The sequence below is a fragment of the Stenella coeruleoalba genome (assembly GCF_951394435.1).
Source record: "Stenella coeruleoalba genome assembly, chromosome: 14".
NCBI classification, from domain to species: domain Eukaryota; kingdom Metazoa; phylum Chordata; class Mammalia; order Artiodactyla; family Delphinidae; genus Stenella; species Stenella coeruleoalba.
Window position 1 is genome coordinate 16449625 of NC_137160.1, and position 20398 is coordinate 16470022.

A 20398-nucleotide genomic window follows, 5' to 3' on the forward strand; every position below is an offset into this window, starting at 1 on the left:
TTCCTGTAAGGCTGGAGGAAGCCGCAGGAACTCAGAAGGCTGTCCCATACCTTTCCAGCAAGATACCATCTACAGCTGACTGAAACAGACAAGTAGCAAGAAACCAGGATGCAATTATGTCCTGATTTGGATGTTACCTCCTGGCAGTCCCAGAGGGAGCAAGTTAAGGCCATCGAGAGGAGGCTTAGGCACTAGAGAAAAAGGGGAAAAAATTTTGAGGAGTCTACGTGTTTTATCAGGGAATTGACATGAGATCTGGATTCTGATAGCATCTCCCTTCTGAGAACCACCTTGAGCTTCATTACTGAGTCTCATTAACTGACATAAATTGAGGGTTAGATGAAAACTAGAGGTGAAAATGCCTTTCCAGGAATGGACGTTATATTACCACTTGGGTAATACATCAAGTCATTAATTCTCAAATTTAATAAAAAGACAGATGGCTAAGAATAGAGGTGCATCCCATTAAGCTCAAGCCATGTGTTCTGGGCAGCCTTTAATGATGTTTTTAAAGATGTGGAACTTCTAGGGAGATTAAGGACGTGAACATACTATCTATAAATCCGCAGGCATTTAAATAACCTCCGAGACAATCAAGGCGATGCGCTCGCAAAGAAGCTTTAAATCAGACAACCCGTAATACGTGATGTAGAAAAAGTTCCAGCTTCCATAATTCTTTATTAAATATTTGACAAGTTGCATCACTTCTTTACAACGACTTCATTTTGTCACATTACTCTTTTGCTGTCAGGTAAAACAATCCACAATTTCTCTTTAGATCTCCCAAGAAAAACGAAAAGCAAAAAGGATTTGTCCTTCAACTAAACGTTTTCTGTCTGTATCAAATTCAACCGTATTTTACAGCTATTCTGATTGTGAAAATGAGCATTTATCCATACGTTGTCTTCTAAAAATTTTCCAAGTTGTTTGGTTTTTAATCACTGTATCAAATGGTACTTGGCTTTATTTAGGAGGTGGGTTTATAATAAAAAGTTATGAAACATTGAGAATTCATTTGGAATGCTTGAAACTGTTTTTCACCTTAAAAGTCACTGTTTTTTCATGTTTCGTTTGATAATAGGTGCTGAGTTAAGAGATGACGGCATATTATATCATCATCTTCCTGGGGTGCTCTCAGGCTCTGAGGGTCAGAATTCTCAGGACACAGCTTGGAGAAAACTGTAGAAGGGACTAAACTCTCACTCCCTTTCGAAACCAGATTCCTCAAGGTAGGTGTAAAAATGCTATACAAATATGTAAAGATATATTTGGACAGCATAGGTACGCATATATATTACACACATAGTAGTGAAGGAAGCACAAAGATATGCAAAGTTAACATGAAGGAAACCGTGACAATCTAGGTGAAATTAGTCTGAGAAAGAGGGGCAGACCGGTTTATGTAGGAGCACAGATGTGTGGACACAGGGTCATGGTCATGAGAAGGCTTACAATGCACTGATACAGGTTGAGAAGGTAGTACACAGAGGTCTGTCGCCAATGTTGTTATATTCTATCGTTACTCATACAAACACAAAACCAACCAACACAAAGACATGCATCTTAAACATGCGTTGCTCTGCACCTAACACCTTTGACGAAGGGGAGCAGTCTAATGAGGTTTTCTTGGAAAATTCCATACCAACAGAAAGCTCTCCTTTTCTATGAAACATACCAGCTCACGTCCTAATGCTACAGCTTTGTCTCCGACGCACTGAAAACACTTTTGGGTCGGGGTGTGTGTGTATGCAAATGTATATACACTGTTCATTAAGGCTTCGATAAATTAAAAAAAGTGGTCCAAAGTATGTCACATTTTCTTCCCAGTTTCAAAATCTAAAGTACAAAGTGGAGTCTATAAGGATTTTTAAAAAAACACATCTCAGCCCTAAAATTGGCAGTTTTGACTTGACTTATCAAGATGTACCCTGAAGTCTGAATAAGACGGAGGTAGTGCAAGACCTCCTGGGGGGTCAGGAAGGGAGCAGGCCAGGCAATTACCCTGCACAGCAGTGCCCCCTACTGGCAAGGCAGAAAATGACACCAGAGTCAGTACAGGGGTGCAGAGTCAGGGTGAGGAGGAAAGAGCAAACAAAGAGAAGCGCTAGCACAGGGCCTGGGTAGGGGCTTGAGAATTGATTAACCCAGGCTCTCTTCATAGAGTCTGTAATTTCAGAGGTGAGCTACAAGAGCTAGGAAAATACTTGAGTCACGTGTGGAACAATTATTAACTGTTAGACAACATGTACCATTGCTGTGTGATCTTGCCAGTTCCAAACTGGTTCTCTTGAAGAGCAAGTTCATATGCAGCAAATCTAACTGTTCTGTTTAACAATGAGATGTAGAAAGTGGTTCAAACATTTTGCAAACCATTTCTCTCAGAATCTGTCACTGCAGCCTTATGTGGGAGGAATAATCCACGTCAGGTTGCTTTAAGCATCTGTCATCTGACCTTAGGGAGTATCTGACGTTAGCTACCAATGGGCCTTTGGTAAATAATGGCAAGTATTTCAGGAAAAAAGAAAGAGCGCTGAGACGAATGCCTCGCTGTTTCCCGTTCCAGAGGCAGCAGGTAGAAAAGCAGCACACTCTCTGAAGCTAAGCCCACTGGGTGGACTTTCCAAATTCATCTTTAGGCTGACAGGAGTCAGAAATAGAAATACCCAGGACTTTACAGGTGGCTGTGATAACCGAGGTTTAAAAGACCTTCAACATGCGATATGTATGTAAACCCTGGCATGCACTTCTTAACCTCAAGGCAGAATGGCCCGTAACAACTCTGTTTCAGCGAACTGAAGAAGCTAGATTCAGGTAACTTCTAAGAAAGCAGAAGCTCTAAGAGACCCTGGACTGCAGAGTAGCGTCGCTGCTAAGGACTAGATGAGGTGACACCGCCGTCCTGCCGTCGTCCCCCAGGCCCGCTGACCGGAGCAGGCAGAGGCCCAAGGGACCGCCCGGCAGCCTGCCCCCATGCAGTGCATTTTCCTTACTGCCTTCTGTGGTTACGTCGCGAAGGTGATGGAGAGTGGTCATCAGGGTTGAGAGGAAACAAGATGGGTGACTATGTTAGACAAAGAGTGAAACGCTGAGAATTGATGAGAGCCAGGGAACGTTATTTGGATTAAAAAAAGAAAACCAAAACCCCCAAACAAACTCTAGACCCGGCACTTTTGAGCGGTCACTGAAATCAGATATTAAGGGATAGATGAGCTGAATTGTCATTCACAGTTACTGCCTTTCAAGTATTCATGGGGGTCTATTTCGGTAATTCTTATCTGTTCTTGGCACAGAAATTATCTTAGGATGGGTTTTCTTTCTTATTTTCAATACTTTGCCTAATTTGCATTTAGTGAATATTCTGATTTTTTGGAATATACAGTTTACAAAAAGAAGAATCCCAGTTCTTAGACAAGAATCGCTGGATTTCTCCCCCTATAAATTACACACTCATTCTCAGAACCCATCCAAGCATACTGCTCTCCCAGGCTTTGGCGTAAGTCATAAAAAGAGAGCCGAGTCTGGACTTGAGGGGCTACAGGAAGGCGGAGGTTTGCCACTGAGACATCTGTTACATTGAGTGATGGGAAAAGCATCCCACCAATAGGTAAAAATAATGAACAATATCGTTTTTTCTAATTATGCAATACCTAGGTTTTCTGATCACTACTGGATTTTAAAAAATCAATATGAAAAGGGAACAATCCTCAGCTCTGCAGAAATCCACCTTCTTTTAGACACCTAGGCCTCTGCGCCGCTTCAGAAAACTCCTTGACAAGCACAAACATTCGTGGCTTCCCACAAGCCACCCAGAGCCGGGGTAAACCGAGTTTGTAACGCCAGAAGATCCTACATGGAGGCCCTGAAACCACGATTTTATTGTCTTATCTACAACTGGCAAGAGGTGAGAAGGCTAGTGTCCCCTGACTGCCACCACGGGTCCAGGACAACACAGGTTAAGAAGGACAGCAGGATTGCTGGACTCCCGCCCTGCCTCAGGCGTTCTTTCAAAACATGACAGAATTCTGCAACAAGGACTCACAAGCGGCCAAGGATCGAATCCCACAGAACCCTCCATCCCCGCCAGGACCAGCTGAAGAGCCGGACGTCAGGGATCAAGCCTTCTCTCGCACGTCTAACCCAGCACACGACAGACACGACTTGGGCAGTTCACGGTATGGAAGCATGCAACATGTCACTGGGAACAAAACCCGGTTAGATTAACTGTGAATCTTTGCAGCGGCACAGAAATCACAGAACGATTGGCGAGGACGGGTCTGTAGGCTGAGCTTTACAGCCAGGCTTTATGCGCCAGCAGCCAGCTTCACGATTGATAGCTATTGCACCGGAAAGGTGTGTGCAGAGGGCAGGCATCAGCCTCACGGTCACCGCGCATGACAAAACCCCCCAGGAACCAGATGTGGCCTCCATGTCGTGCATAAAGTGCCTTCAGAACTGGCGCGGTTAGAACAAAGGTGGGTTATTTAGCTACCATCAGCAAACGTGTACGAACAGGAGACTGCACAGGGCTGGTTCCCCCAGTTTCAAATCGCGCAGTGCCAAGTCTCGTTCAAGTGTCTCTACTGAGAACAGCAAAGAGGAAGACATGACAGAAGAAGGACTGTACAGCAGCAGGAAGGGTTAAGTAAATAACTTCTCTTACGAGAAACGATCGTCCAACCCTGCCTCAAGTGTGCTCTAGCACACGTAATTGCCTCTAAGGAATAATGGTGTGATTCCTTCAAGTCAACACAAAGTTTGTCATGCTATGTTACAATGCTCTCAGCCTGCAGCTATTATGCTAAATTTGTACAAAAAACGTAATTATCCAGTTTGTTTTCATTCTGAGCATGGAAAAAATCGTCATGATGCCTAATGTTATGGTTTAAATTCTCTCCAAGTATTTGTCTGTAGAAGGCTTTCGGACAAAAGTCATTCTTCCAATGCTAATCAGGTAGGGCGTGGGGCTGTCCAAGTACTTTAAAAATGTCACTGACATTAAACCTGGCGTGAAATTCAAATACAAAAAAATAATATGCTCACTTTTCCAAGTACATGAGACATCTTTAATTGTAGTGAAATAAAATCTGCAAATCGGTCTAAATCATTTTAAAAAGTAAACATGAGTTGTAATACTATACCTGTAGAGTGATTAATTCCATTCGCTGTCATTATAAAGTATGTAAAATATTTATTAAGGGCTTGGCCTACAGAGGCACAACATAAATAGAATAAGTCCTCCTAAAATGTAATTAGTATACACATCAACCAGTTGGTAATCTGTGGTGGAAAATGCAGGAACGCGACCCGGGACTGGGTTCCCATGTTGGCGCGTGGGCAAGTCGCGGGCGAAGGCTCTGCTCCAGGAGTCCGCGCCGTGCGCTGCTCTCTGCCAGCATCTCTGCAGAGTCTGTTAGGCGAATGCAAAAGTGCAAGCAGGACTTGCGTGAAGAACAACCCTCCCGAGGCCGGGGGCACTTAATCCACCCCCTCGAATCCTTGGGCATTTTCCACAGCCATGAGAAGCTTCTCTCGTAAATCTTCAAAGGTTTCATATGGAGGTAAGTCAAGGCGATTAAAGCTGCAAAAGTTAACAAGGAAGCGTAGGTAAAAAGCCATCATCACTGCCCTTTAGTTACCGCAGCACTTCCTAGATCTGGCTAAGGGGGCACTTGGTGTTCCAGCAGGAGGATGTCAAAGTCTCAACTCGCAAAAATATTTCTGATTATCGAAAAGTAAATTCCAGCGATGACACTGCCCACACCAAACATGCTATAGTAACCTACGGGGGAAGAGAAAGGAATTTTCTGATCGTCCATGAACCCTCTCTACTGGGACCAAACGTGGATCCTGGAAAACCCTGCCAGGAAGGGAGACAAGACAGGCAACGTAACTGACATACACACAGAGATGTCAAAACCCTTGAAACACAAAGAACTTCCGCAGCAGGATGAACCGAGGCTGCATCTGTTTTTAACGCTCTCCTTCATTCGACACTATTTTAGGAAGCCCCAGCGCTTCTCCACGTAACATATCACTTTGTCTTTAGCGCAGCCCTGTGAGGCACGTTACGTTTTCTCAGTCCTGCAGATGTGGGTCCCGGAGCCCAGCGGTGGGTCAGCATGCCCCAGGTCTCACCCCTGACAGCACCGCAGATGCGAGACCAGAACCCAGGCTGCCTGCAGCTCTGGGACCCCAACACTGAGCTACCCTCTAACCAAAGTCAGGCAAGTCATCAACACGTGGAGTGAAAAGCCTCACTTATAAGAAGCCCCTACATACCTTGAGGCTTTGGCAGGGGCGTTACAAGTCACCTCGGTGACAGTGAGGTCTCCATACATACATGTGACCTCTGTGAGCAAAGGACTGCACTTGTCCATGGGACTGAGTTCAAAGTCTGTCTCTGCCACCGGCCAGCTGTGTGACCTCAGACAAGTCGCCTCCGTCCCTAAATCTGTCTGCTCTTCTGTGAAATGGGGAGACTGCTGCAGAGTGCTGGGAGGGTCAGATCAGAACATATAAAGGGGGTCTGGCACACAGCAAGCCCCAGAGCCAGCGACCATTGCCATCACTCACACACCATTCACCGCCGGCCCCCACTGGGCATGAGGAGCTAGAGCCCCAGACACAGAACTGGTGCCCGTGCAGGTGGGCTGCTGGCGGGCACCTGTCATGACGATAGCCACACGCACACACACACGTACACACGTGCCTTCGTTCACGATGCTTTAGTAAGAGCTAACATTTGTAGAGCATTTGCCCCGTGCTAGAACCATTAAGGACTTTTCATCTATCACCTCAGTGAATCCCAGCAACCAGCCTGTAAGGTAGGTACTGCCTCATCCCTATTTATAGAGAAGGAATTCAAGGCACAGAGAGGTTGGGTAACTTGCCCAAGGTCACACAGTAAGCGGTAGAGCCAGGATTCAGCCCCAGGCTGGCTCCAAAGCCCAGATCTGCTTCTGCTGCCTCAGCATTTAAAAGTGCTCGCTCCTGGCACTGACATAGGTTTCCAAGCACGAGCAGAACAACTTCTTATGTTTTAAAAGCTAACGATTATCAGCAGCAGTGGGAAACAGACACATGTCCATGGTGGGCCCTTTAACAACCCCTAAAGTATTTAGTAAGACACACTGAGCTCTGAGATTGTTTTTTTTTTTTAACAGTCACCAAACATCAAAAGACACAGCAGAGCAGAACACCGTGCTTCTCAAACCAGAGGTCTCAGAAACCCAGGAATCCTGAAGGCGTAAGTCTAAAAGAAGTTTTCAATTTTTGGTTTTCATCATGATAATGATTTCAAACATCATTTCACCAGTGACAGAGACAGAATTCCACTTCTGCAGGGTATACTTAAGAGAAGAGGTGGCTGTCGTCTTGATTTTAAGTTGGTATTTCACAGTCCAGGGCCTGCAATCCCTGTGGGGTTTCAAGGATCTGTGGCCATTTTTTCCCTTGAAAAAAGGTCCATACATTATTCAAGTTTGAGAAATACTGGAGTAATGGAGAGAGAAAGGCAAACAGGGGAATGTTAAGAGCTGAGGTCTGGAATTATGTTAGCGCTCTGTGCCTCAGTTTCTCCATCTGTAAGGAGAGGGCAGTGATATGACCCACCTTTTAGAGTCGTTGTGACGATGATATGGGTTAATATACATGAAGTGCTTAGGGTGATGCCTGGAACACAGTAGAGCTTAACAAGTGTTACCGTTACTTCTGACGTCAGGAGACAGGGCTGGCCTGCCACCAACTAGCTGTGTGACCTCATTAACCTCAGTGGCTTCAGCCTCGTCGTGTGGCCAAAGGAGGTTATTTTTAGGTGGGTCTGTGATTCTTAGTAAAGCGGAATTTTAGCTATCCCAGCAGTGACCTTTGACAGAACAGAGGAATGAAGGCCTTTAATGCTGAGACACTCAGCAGTTACGTCTGAGAGTTTCATGAAAGCTCAGAGAGAAGCAGCTCCACCCGCCCTTGCTCTCCTAGTAAATCAGGTTTTCATTTTGAAGCTTAATTGTGTATTTTACATTTTCATAAAACATGGAAGAGATTAAACATACGTGTGGCTAGGTTTTATTTCGCCACATATACGGCTGTCGCTGTGAAGCAGCCAGCAAAGCGCCTGTTTCCTACGTTACAGCGGGAGGCGGGGCTGGATGGAAGGAAAGCCACAGCAGAGAAAACAGAGTAAGTCCCACCCCACCAGCCGGTGTGGCTTCAGTAGAACTAGCGCTCTCCGCTTGGTCTGGGGAGAGCATCATTGAAGGGAAAACTCCTTGAATGCTTTCATCCTGTGACACGCAGAGAAGCAGCCAGGCTTTGGTAAGAGCTGGCGGGGTTGCTCTCCTCCTGGGTGTAGACCTCTGCCTAAGGAAGAGCAATGATTCTACACCCTAGCTGTCCTCACCAACCGCCGGGGCAGCTCTGAAAACCCCACGGCCCAGATCACACACCAGGCCAACTAGGTCAAAATCTCTGGAAGTGGGACCCACCCCGGCACCAGTATTTTTTTTTTAATGCTTTCTAGGTGGTTCCAACGTGTAGCCAAGGTTGAGAGCCGCTGAGTACAGGGTCTTATCTGGGCAGCCCCTTATTTTAGTGGTGGCTCAGCACGTGAACTCCGAAATAGAAGAAGAATCCAACTGCAAGCTATCTGTCTATAGGGCCACAGAGGGTCATGGGATGAACACTCAGTTACTCGGTTCTCTTTGAAGAGTCTGGAAAGAAAGTGAACCGTATCACAGAGGCAGTAGCTTAACTGAAGTGGTCAGGGGTTGGAATCCTGGCAGACCCGAGTTCAGATCACAGGATCTGGGAGCCTGTGCGCTACGGGATCACGAGGAAGCTTCCCCAGAGCCCCCAGGAAGGCTAACAGTGCACTTCAGGCTGCCAGAAGGTTGAGGGTCTGACCCACGCAGGACAGCCGCGCCCAGTGAAGCAGCTGTTTCCTCCAGCTGAGTTTGGGAGCTCTCCCCCCCCATCCCGCCAGTGCTGGGTCTCGGGTCAGTGCTGGCTGCCTTCCAAATGAAGGCTACTGAGCCCGGAAAGCTACACCTGACTGATTATCGTTTGGAACAAAAGCTCCACGGCCAGAACATTCTACCCCCAAGAATAAAGGCAGAGGATCAAGGGACACTGCCTGCTCTGGCGATCGGCCAGTTGTAGCGAGAACCAGCCCGCTCTCCCGGTGCCAGCGGGCAGGGACCACATCCGTTCCTCTCAGAGTCCTACGAATGGTAGAAATGGGGAAAAACGTGCTTTCCGGCGAGACGAGGGAGTCGAAGAGAAGCAAAAGGCCTTTCACAGCCCATTTTCCACAAACGCACCTTGATGAGATCTCTCTCCTAGCTGTGCTGGGCAGCACAGGACGGCCCAGCGGCCCCGGCAGCCCCAGTTCCCGTGGGAAAGGAGGATGCTGGGTGCTGACCAGACACAGGGCTCCCCCTCCACCTGCTTCCTAAGAGCAAGAAATCAAATCCTGTGGGGTGACCAACCCCGGGGACACGGGAGCCCGAGTGACAGGAGCTCCCGGAGAGCTCCTGAGGTCTTCTCTGTGCTGGGTTTCACGAAACTCCTGGGGTTTCCCTCCAGGAAGGCCTCCCTCTCGCCCTGCACCTGGAGGCCTTCGGAGCGCAGCCGCGCCCCGCATGTGCCTCCCTGAGCAGGGGTCCTTGGTCGGACCTCTGACACGCCTCTGGCCACACGGACGGTGCTAAATCTCAGACTTACGGGTTCTGGGTGGCCATGGGAGGCCTTTCAAAAACTGTTGCCAAAGGGAATTTCATCCATGGTTCTAAACCATTTAAGGCTGGGGTAAAAACTCAATCTGTTCAGAGGCTGGGAGCGGTCGTATCCACATAGGGAGAATATATAGTGAAATCTCTGCTTCCCAGAATAATTAGGGAAGGACGGGGTTTGGAGGAGGAGCTCCCCTCAGGAAGCAGGAACGGGGATTTGACCCTTCACATATCAAAAAAACCGGGCCCATTCAAATCTTGGGTGGTTTAATTTCACCAGCATCACTGTACGATCTGTATTTTCACCTGTATCACTGACAGTTCATACTCTAAACGCTGAATGGTCAGGGAAAGTAGCACTCTAGCCTGTAGCCCAGCATCATACTCAGCTAAGTGTTTTAAAATACTGTCTGTCAACAACTGTGTGGTTTTCCATCACTCACCATGTGTGAGCTCTGGGCAGTTTTTCAGGACTTCCCCATTGCTCTATTGTAAACAGCTGAGGACCATTGGAACCTAGACAAAAAAAAAAAGAAAAAGAAATGCTAAGAGGCTCAAGGCAGTAGAACAAGACGAAGGAGGGGCTGAAGGAAAGGGAGGGGTGGGCAGGGCGGGCCTGGGGGTGAGCCTTGGGACACCCTCTGTGGCTGTGACGTCACAGTCAGTACTTAACAACGGGGGGGACGCAAAGGGTCTGCACGACCTCAGGACACAGACTCTGTGTCGCCATCAGAATGGAATCGCACCAAGCTGAACAGAGCCGACACAATAACGTAACGATGTGCAGACAACCACAGCCTTTCAATCCAGCCCTGGAAGTTTAAATTTAAAACTGCTTCCGGGGGAAAAACTGAACCGTGATGACCTTTAATATGTCGAGCAGAGAGTGACTTTTTCATCTATAGTGAGCCCTGAGGAATTCTGCCTCGTGGAGGGGAGGAGTGCTTTCAGTGCTCAGTTTACAACCACTGGATGATTCTGCAAAATCTAGTTGTTTTTTGAATATACACCAAAAAACAGAAAGAAAAAAGAGACCAATCTTATGGCTGTCTGTATAAAAACAAAAACAACCCCCTGCTTTTATATACAGGTAACTGCACAGACAGCTGAGGTGACGGCACGCCGCCCCATGTCGTTCCGTGATGTATGTCTGTTGGGTCCAGGCGAAACCCACATGGCTAGAAGCCCGGGAGGCAGAGTCTTCGGGGGCCACAGCTGATGTCTGGGTAGAGACTCACGGTGGGAGGACGAAGTCTAACGGTACCCTGCTCACCGTAAAGTTCGGCAAATCCATTCATAGGGACTCGGGACGTCCCCGTGACAAACTGGAGTAACCGGATACGCTTTTCAGCGTCCATCAGCAGCACAGCCTATGAACGGAGGCAGAAGGTCATTATGCTCATGTAACACGAGGCACGTCTGCTGCAGTGCAGATGGGCAAAACTTCATCTTATTTATAGTGCAGTGGGAGACCTAGACAGTTGACTCTGCAAACTTTTTTTTTTTTTTATGGACATCACAATACCAGCCTCTGCAACCTCAGACTGAAGGATCACAATGTCTCTTTCTTCTTCTGCCAACTGGTCAAAATAAGTGGTAAAAAAAAAGCACACTTGGGACTTCCCTGGTGGCGCAGTGGTTGAGAATCTGCCTGCTAATAATGCAGGGGACACGGGTTCAATCCCTGGTCCGGGAAGATCCCACATGCCGCGGAGCAACTAAGCCCGTGTGTCACAACTACTGAGCCTGTGCTTTAGAGAGCCCGCGAACCACAACTGCTGAAGCCCGCGTGCCACAACTACTGAAGCCCGTGCGCCTAGAGCCCATGCTCCGCAACAAGAAGCCACTGCAATGAGAAGCCCCCGCACCGCAACGAAGAGGAGCCCCCGCTCGCCGCAGCTAGAGAAAAGCCCGCCCGCAGCAAGGAAGACCCAACGCACGCAGCCGAAAGTAAACTAAAAAAAAAAAAAGCACACTTGTTGATGGTACCGGGCTCATGTTTCTGTATGTGAGGCCTGACGGTCCCCCTGAGCCAGTTAGAAATACACACCATTTGAGAGGGGGAACCCAGGTTATGAGGCAGGATATTTGACTGTAGCTAAATTCTCTAAAGACAACATTTTAGAAAAAGAAAGAAAAAGAGGCCAGGCTAGGCTCCTGAAATAATCTGTGTATCTTACATATCTGAATTATTCTAAGAATCGAGTTGGCTTCACTGGTAAAGTTACTTGAACTGATTAAAAAAAATATATCCAAAATCAAGGCTGAGCGAAACTTGGACTAAGATGTTAGGATCTGAAGATTCTGCTTTACTTCCTTTTCTCTCTGCTTCTCTGCTGCACTTGAAATGTTATTAATAATAGACATTTAGAAATTAAGACAAGGTCAATGATTTCTTATTTCTGTAAGTAAATAATCAGCGCTTTTCCCCCTGTAATTCTTTCAAAGTCAGTTTACTGCCCTCCTTTGGACCCGCTTGTTACTATTTCACTTCTCTTCTGCAATGAAAAGGATGTAAACACTGGTCTTTAGAGAGTAAATCAGATTTCATTTGCATCTTTGATTGGAAGATGTAAAGATCAAAATGTTTGTTGGAATTAACAAAAAAAGTTGGGAAAATGGTTTTTGAAACCAACATGGCATCTTGGAAAAGTCAGCCCCAAAGCATGCTTTTGCCCTGAGAAGTCTCCCATTCCTATTCCCACTCTGGAGGACTAGTTCTAATTCTTGAATCCAATTATCTGTCTTTCAGGATCGTCCTACTCAGTGGTTTCCTCAAACAAAAGCACTTTAATAGGTGGTCGAGGAAGACAGTGTAGCCTATTCAAGACAGCCATCCACCACAGTTCCAGAAAAGCAGCGGTGAGGGCTGCTTCTGGCTCGGCGGGCCTCTTCTCTCCCCCAGGAGGCCAGGTACCAACACAGCCCCAAATGCAGCAGCAAGACCACGGGAAGGCAGCACAGGACCCCGGACTCTGGCCTTACCTTCCAGAACCACTGAATCACAGGGTGGTTCGGGCAGTAGCCGTTCTTGTAAATAGAATGTTGTCGCCAGTCGTTCACATCCACGTCGCCAAGGCCGCACATCAGCAACTGGGAGGGAGATGGACCAGATTTAGCCAGAGGTAAACAGGGCACACCGTGAAAGCCGAAGAAATACACCGGAGAAAAGGCCTTTTCTCAGTGCCGGCATCACGTCACGTGCAAAGCAAGATAAGCCAGTGAACCATAAAAACAAATGAAGGGGAATACGTGTTCCACATCCTAGCTGCCTCTGCAGATCAGAGCCTGAGAGGTAACGAGGGGGACCCGACGCTAAAGCTTGTACAGGCCGCCACGTTTCATGCTGGAAATTAGAAGTCCCAGTCAATCACCTTCCCCGCCCCTCAAATCGCAGCTCGGTGCTCATAGATTTTCTTATGCTCCATTTACATCTGCTCTTTCATTACTCTGGCTGTTTCCTCTTCTGAGAGGTTATCTGTCTCAACAGTTGAAAATAACCTCCCCACCCACAGTAGAATTAGTGCTTTATGACAGCAAGAACTCATCTTCCCGGACCGATCCACCAGGTGAGGGCAATCACCTCACCTGCCTGGTGGCCCACGGCTGCAGACCTGTCCTAGCGCTATACTTGCAGCTCTGACTCACCAGTCTTGGGTCCACTTTTCTTATCACCTAACCCTCCTAACGAAGGAATGATACTCCCGCAGAGGCGCCAGCGCACAGTGGAAAAAGAACGAATCCAGAGGCCTGAAAACCGGGTTCATGGGCCTGACTGTGACGAGACCCTGTGAGGTCATTAACCTCTCCCTGCCTCAGTCGCCCCACCTGCCAAACAAAGGGCTTCCTCTACATGATGTCTGTGACGTCATCTATCTGGACGTTTCCATTTTAAGGTAAAGGAACAAAAGCCAGCCTACGGGAGACACGTCACTGGACAAATGGCCGGAGTCCTGTCAACAGCCTCTCAGCAGACAAAGCCTTCCTCCTCCTGTTTCTCTCAACATAAGGCGGGGAGACTCCTTTGCTTTTCAGGTTCCAAGTTCTCATCTACACCGACACAAAGAAGCTGGCACAAGCTACCATGAAACCACCTCCTGCCACTACCTTCTTGCCTCTGCCGGGCTTTCACTCCGCAGCACAGACCACTTCGATTTCACGGAGCCCCCTGCTCTGCAGCCCCTCGGGGGCGCTCACACCCACCCCCCGGCCGAGTCCCCATTCGGCTGCCACGGTGGGTGCGTGGAGGACCGGGGTCCTCAGCCAGCCCCACCCTGGGAGCAGGGTGCTGCCACCCCAGCTCCAGGCCGTGAACCAGCTCAGCGGGCCTCCCCCTGCCTGCTGCGTCCCTGATCTGCCCTCTCCCGGGCAAGGAAGCTACAGGTGACTATTTCTGCTATCCCCTCGTCCCTGATCGGCAAACACGCCAGCCCCTAAGAGACCCGCAGTAGAATTCACCTAAGCTTACTCGCTAGGACATTAGGGATCAGAGAATACTAAAATACCAAGTTGGGAAGTAATGAGATACTTAAAAAATCTCCTTTACACAAAATGTTTACAGTACAAACCTCCAGTTCATTTTCATCAAAAATTTTAATCAAATCAATAGGAAGCAGTTCCGTGAATCCCTGAAAGAAAAAAAGAAAAGCACTCTCAACACCTTTTTCCTCGAAAGAGACAAATTTTACAGGATAAACAAGCTTATTTTGGTTAGCCAGGAAAAATACACTGTTCACTGATGATTTATATGACAGTATTCAGTAATTTTAGTTCAGATAAAAACAGCAGAGTCACAAAATAAAAGTTTAAAAAGCAGTAGACTCCAGAAGATCCAGGTACTTGAGTAATTTTTGAAATGTTATAAAAATATGGGTTGCTGCAGGCAGGCGGATTCCAAAAGCCACTTATGACACATTGCTGTGAGTCAGGGTGTTCTCAAAGGCACAGGCCACAGACGCGCAAGCGGACCATTTAAAAATAAGGCAAAGATGAAATACGAGAGGAGGCGGTGTGATGGGTGGAAAGGAGCCAGGGAGCACAGACAGCCTGCCCCGGTCCCCAGGCTAGGCACCACTGACTAGTGCAGTGACCTAGGACGGACGCTCCGTGTTGCTGGGCCTCGCGTGTGGCCAGTTTCTGAAAGTGTGATCACCTGGGATAGGGCCGGGTAGGTTTCTCGTGTAAATACAGTATGAACCCTGCTGTTCTCCGGCGCCTCTAACGCACACGTTTCACCCTAAGTCCTGGAATTTTTCTGAGTGGTCTGCCTGGGCTGGCGCTATACTCACCACGAGCAGGTAACTGAACTGGGGTGAACTTAAGAGAGCATCGCCCAGCGAGAACCCTGCATCGATCGGTTCTTGTAATGTGCAGCTGGGACTTGTTCGCTTTAAGTAACTAATACCCATTATCAGGATTTAAAAAGGAATTGCGCTTTGGGTCCAAGGGAGCTGGTTTTTAAAATGAGGAAGCCCCTATTCTCTGCGAGGGGCCTCCCTCCTCAGGGGCCTGGGAGTATCACTGACATTAAATACTTGGGTCTGAGAAGTAACCACTTCACACTTTAATAAGGTGAGGAATTATTCAGACAGCCACGAGGAAAGGGCAGGGGATTTAAAAAAAAAAAAAAAAGAAAAAAAAGTTCGACCAATGAGGCGGAAGGCATTATCACGGAGGGATGGCTGACTGGAAACTGTCCCAAGTCCTCGCATTTCTCAGAACCCGTCACTGCAGCAAAAGGCAGAGATGCTCCCAGCCTTCCCTGGGTACCACCAAAAGCTACAGGATGATGGTTCTAGCCTCTGTGGGGGAACCTGCCCTTCTGGGTCAAGTCTGTAAAGATTTCTCTTTAAAAACAGTTAAGGCAAATTAAAAAATAAGAGCAGCAAAGCCAGAAAACACTGACCAAAAAAAGACAGACGAAAAGGTGGCAGTGCAGTGGCTCAACACTCCTGCCCTGGAGACTGGAGATGCTGTGAGCAGTGCAGGCCTGACGTTCCTGCCCTGGGTCCCACACCCACGCCTGTCTCTGGGTGTGTGATCGCGTCTAATACCCTCCCTGCCCCCCAAGGAGGAGAACCGTCCTCTTTCAACCTAAAGGCACAGGCAAGACTCCCGGAGAACACGACTTACCTCCAAGAAGGCGTTCATTTGCTTTTGGACCCTGTTCACAAATCTCCACTGGATGACTAGGCTGTGGGAGGAAAACGGACAGCCCTTAACCACGTTGCTCATCACTCGTGTGCAGTTCTTCCCCCCCAGCTGCGACTGCTTCTCGTTAAGCGGGGCGGGGAGAAAAGCCCGACGGCGGCCAAGGAGAGGGAGGGCATATGCTGTGGCACGCGCTGCTCATTCACGGATTCTTTCGAGAATCATGAGCACATGTGGAACCTAAAATCTCACTAAGGGTTTCAGAAGAAAGACTGATTTCTTTTCTCCCCCCAGATCGAGGCTTCGTTTATCAAAGCTGCTTTATAAACGTGACTGTTTGGAGAAAAAGGGAAAATGGGGTTTGAACACATATGTATTTGGGCATAACGCGTGCACACACACACACATATGCACACACCCACATTTATGTACAGACATGTACATATTTTTAAGGGGAATACCCACTACAACGTATTTTATCATGTGATAATTCATTCTAGTATTCAACGTACTGATTTTCAAGGATGACATAATTTATCAGTACTTTACCACGAATACTTTTATACCAACACTTGGAGGATTAATGGTAAAACCTCTTGGAGTCACAGACAGCCACTGAAACCATATTCCCTGTGACAATATTTAGTGTACAGCAGAATTTACTGCCAGGCGTATCCACTTTGGATTCCACCTAAGGCATTCTGCCATGAAATAGCACAAGGACCCTGTCATGAAGGGCTCTCACATACGAGGTGGCACCATGGCAACGGCCCTCGAGGACCAGCCTGCTGCCCACTCACTGCTCAGAATATCGGGTTTGACTGGCTGTGCTGCAAGCACCAGCCCGACAGCCTACTTGCACCAGAGGATGCGGGCGGCAGGGAGCAGCCGGGGATTTCTATCCTCCTTTTTGCAGTGAAGCTAGTGGAGGCGCCCCGCAATTTGAAACCTAAAAGAATTAACTGCAAAGAATGACGCACAACATGTATCACAAGGTGCAAATACTCAGTCTCTCAAACCTAGTCACCCTGGGGTGTTGCTAAAAATCTATTCGAAGTCTACACTTTCTGAATGAAGACAACGGTGCCTGTCAGGACGTCGTCTGCTTGCTGAGACCGTCGAAGCTCAGCACAAGCGCCAATTAAGGTGAACAGGCAAGAAATGTAGTATCTTACTTCTAGTTTCTGATTAAGTGTAGCAAGCTTTCAGCTTGCAAGTGGAGAAGTCCATGCTCTGTCAGGGTCTCTAAGTAGAGACGCCAGCACTCTCCAATTCTTCCTGATTAGAAAGGAGAGTAGGTTTTTTTTTTTTTTCTTTTTTTTTTTTTGGCGGATGCTAAGGAAGGATGCTAAGCTCCTCAGCCAGTTCTCTGAATTCAAGTCCTGTGATCAACGGTGATGAGAGAGGACGGAACCCGGCTTGTTGAAATGGAGTTCTGAATGCAAACAAGGAGCCCAGGCCATGGCTGTAACTCACTAGATGAGCAGAAACTAGGATCCAGGAGCCAACCACCGTTAACGCTGACCTCGTCCCTGTTCGAGGACTAGCAAGGGCAACCTGGCAATCCTTGGAAGATACCAGAACGGTGAGCTCGAGGCATACGTATATACCAAAGAAGAAAATGTAAGCTGCCCAACTGTACCTTCTGCCCAGTACAGACTCCTAGGGTTACCCAACAGCTAGATTTCCAAAGGACTCAACATTTTGTCCCACCAAAGGATGCTGAGATTAAGAAAATTACAAACAGCAGGAACAATTCTTCATGTTTGCATGTGCTGAATTCTCCATCTCCATTTTAACTCTTCTCCTACATTTTCATTATGGAAAAGAGGTCAGGAGAGAGATGGAATATGTTCTCCTCGGTTGTTCCCAAATTTACCCCAACCGGCTGTTGACACTGCTCCATTGTTGTAATTCTCCATTTTAGACGAGATGCCCACAGGCTCCCAGAGTATTTGCCAAGTTACTCAACAGTGGCCCCTTTCTCTCCTCCCACTGCTCCTCTGCATGGCAGCAACACGAAGTCATGACACAAGCCAAACTCTGCATCCCATAATTCAGCTTCCTATTAGGCCAAGCCAGAAAGGAACTCATACTGTTAGAAGCGTGTCCACAATCTGCACGAACTGTTCTGGCAAAGGACGGCAACCGAACATGCGGTTCAATTTAATGAAAGAAAAGGCTGTAAGTAAGTGTGTACGTACTCAATGTATTCCCTTTTGTTTTCATTTGTTACCATTATTTCTGACCCATTGGGCTTCAGATCCACTTGATATGTCTGTAATTACAAAGATAAAACAACATCACCATCATGAAGTTACTTTGCATATTATCACTGAGTAATAACGTCTTACTGTAAAAGGAAGATAAGTAAAATTTATTCAGAACTCTTTCCCAGCAAATGGGCTCTGTGTCCAAGAGAATGTCTAACGAGGCTTTTAAATTGTTAAGATGCTACACACGTAAAGATGTTATCATTGAAGGCAAATTATTTTATGGTTATTGATGAGTTTTAATTATTCTTCATACATTAGCAACAATGGAGAACAACAATTTTTCCATCTGCTACTGACTTATCAAGAAATTTAATTATCTTTAACAGAAAAGACAGGATACAACCATCAAGACTGCAGAGATCCAGATTTGTTGCTGAAAATTAGATTTTATAGCCATAAAAAAAAGATATGTGGAATTTCTTTCAAAGGAGCAAAACACAGGGACTTAAAAAAAGAAAGATGCTGAGAAAGTCAGGCTGAGGGATGGATTCACCTGCCACCCCTGGGAACCCCAGGCTTTGATGTGCGTCCAGACGCCACCTCCTGGCTCCTCAGCCCCGAAAGCCCCTCCCTCAGCGTGAGCCAGGAGTGAAAAGAGCAAAGCAGCTGAACTCAAGGCACAGCCTTCTCCTCTGCTCTGAGCCAGCCCTGGCTTAACATCAAAGTGTACAGAGCAATAAGTAGCAGAAGGGAAGGGAAGGGAAGGAAGAGGCCTACTGACCTAACAAATAAAATGTTTACTCTCATGGAAATTCCAGGGAAATAAAAAGGAAACAAATACCACTCACAGCTCCCCTATTCAGAGGTAACCACATGTGTGTTCTGGTGGGATTCCTTGTGGTCTTTTTTCCCACATCCACCAGGCTACACCTGAGAGGAAGCCAGGCCAAGCCTGAGGGAGAGGGTTCTCCAGAGTAAGCACCCAGGCTGCATCCACCACGAGGGACACAGATTCAAACCTGCAGCAGATCTCCTGCTTTGGCAGAGGTCCCTTTCCAGGGACCCCTCCCCAGCCCTGCCACACACACGCGGGACAGACGGCCTCTCTGGCCTCAGTATCAGATCCTGTTCCTCTCCAAACGTTTTCTCTGATGATGCACTTGATTATTGTTCCTTTTCACATGGAGACAGCCTTTTCAATCAAAGCCCACTGATCCTCTGTCTCGGCCCTTCATATTTTCTTCTCTGTCCTTTTTTCTGTTATTCGGGAAGGGATCTCGTTTCCCTCCCACGTGACTGAGCTCCACTTTCCACAACATCAATTCAACGTTTTTACTGTCTGCAGTACGGACTTTGTTTTTTATTTTTTAACATCTTTATTGGAGTATAGTTGCTTTACAATGTTGTGTTAGTTTCTGCTGTACAACAAAGTGAATCAGCTGTATGTATACATATATCTGCATATCCCCTCCCTCTTGCATCTCCCTCCCACCCTCCCTATCCCACCCCTCTAGGTGGTCATAAAGCACCAAGCTGATCTCCCTGTGCTATGCAGCTGCTTCCCACTAGCTATTGGTTTTACATTTGGTAATGTAATATGTCAATGCTACTCTCTCACTTCATCCCAGCTTACCCTTCCCCCTCCCCGTATCCTCAAGTCCATTCTCTATGTCTGCGTCTTTATTCCTGTCCTGCCCTAAGGTTCTTCAGAACCAATTTTTTTTTAGATGCCATATATATGTGTTAGCATATGATGTTTGTTTTTCTCTTTCTGACGTACTTCACTCTGTATGACAGACGCTAGGTCCATCCACCTCACTACAAATAACTCAATTTCATTTCTTTTTATGGCTGAGTAATATTCCATTGTATATATGTGCCACATCTTCTTTATCCTTTCATCTGTCAATGGATATTTAGGTTGCTTCCATGTCCCGGCTATTGTAAATAGAGCTGCAATGAACATTGTGGTACATGGCTCTTTTTGAATTATGGTTTTCTCAGGGTATATGCCAGGAAGTAGGCATGGAGGGAACCTACCTCAACATAATAAAGGCCATATATGACAAACCCACTGGCAACATCGTTCTCAATGGTGAAAAACTGAAACCATTTCCTCTAAGATCAGGAGCAAGACATGGTTGCCCACTCTCACCACTATTATTCAACATAGTTTTGGAAGTTTCAGCCACAGCAATCAGAGAAGAAAAAGAAATAAAAGAAATCCAAATCAGAAAAGACATAAAACTGTTACTGTTTGCAGATGACATGATACTATACATAGAGAATCCTAAAGATGCTACC

At 47.0% G+C, this 20398-nt stretch overlaps 1 protein-coding gene and 1 long non-coding RNA gene across 8 annotated transcripts in view; one reads left to right on the forward strand and one right to left on the reverse strand.

The window, feature by feature from the left end:
- Nucleotides 1-1091: 1091 nt before the first annotated feature.
- Nucleotides 1092-12691, forward strand: LOC307197450. Its single transcript, XR_013831412.1, has 3 exons — nt 1092-1229; nt 7164-7246; nt 12481-12691. It is a non-coding gene; the product is annotated as an uncharacterized lncRNA (long non-coding RNA).
- Nucleotides 1228-20398, reverse strand: part of NEDD4L (NEDD4 like E3 ubiquitin protein ligase) — a 338296-nt gene continuing 319125 nt past the window's right edge. For all 7 annotated transcript variants that reach the window (XM_079943343.1, XM_079943342.1, XM_079943344.1 and 4 more), the window contains 7 exons: nt 18083-18156; nt 15861-15921; nt 14297-14356; nt 12714-12821; nt 11002-11098; nt 10172-10244; nt 1228-5578 (listed from right to left, as the gene is read on the reverse strand). In XM_079943343.1, the coding sequence (XP_079799469.1) occupies nt 5476-5578; nt 10172-10244; nt 11002-11098; nt 12714-12821; nt 14297-14356; nt 15861-15921; nt 18083-18156 (576 nt within the window). In that variant the 3' untranslated portion in view covers nt 1228-5475. The remainder of the gene's footprint in view (nt 5579-10171; nt 10245-11001; nt 11099-12713; nt 12822-14296; nt 14357-15860; nt 15922-18082; nt 18157-20398) is intronic.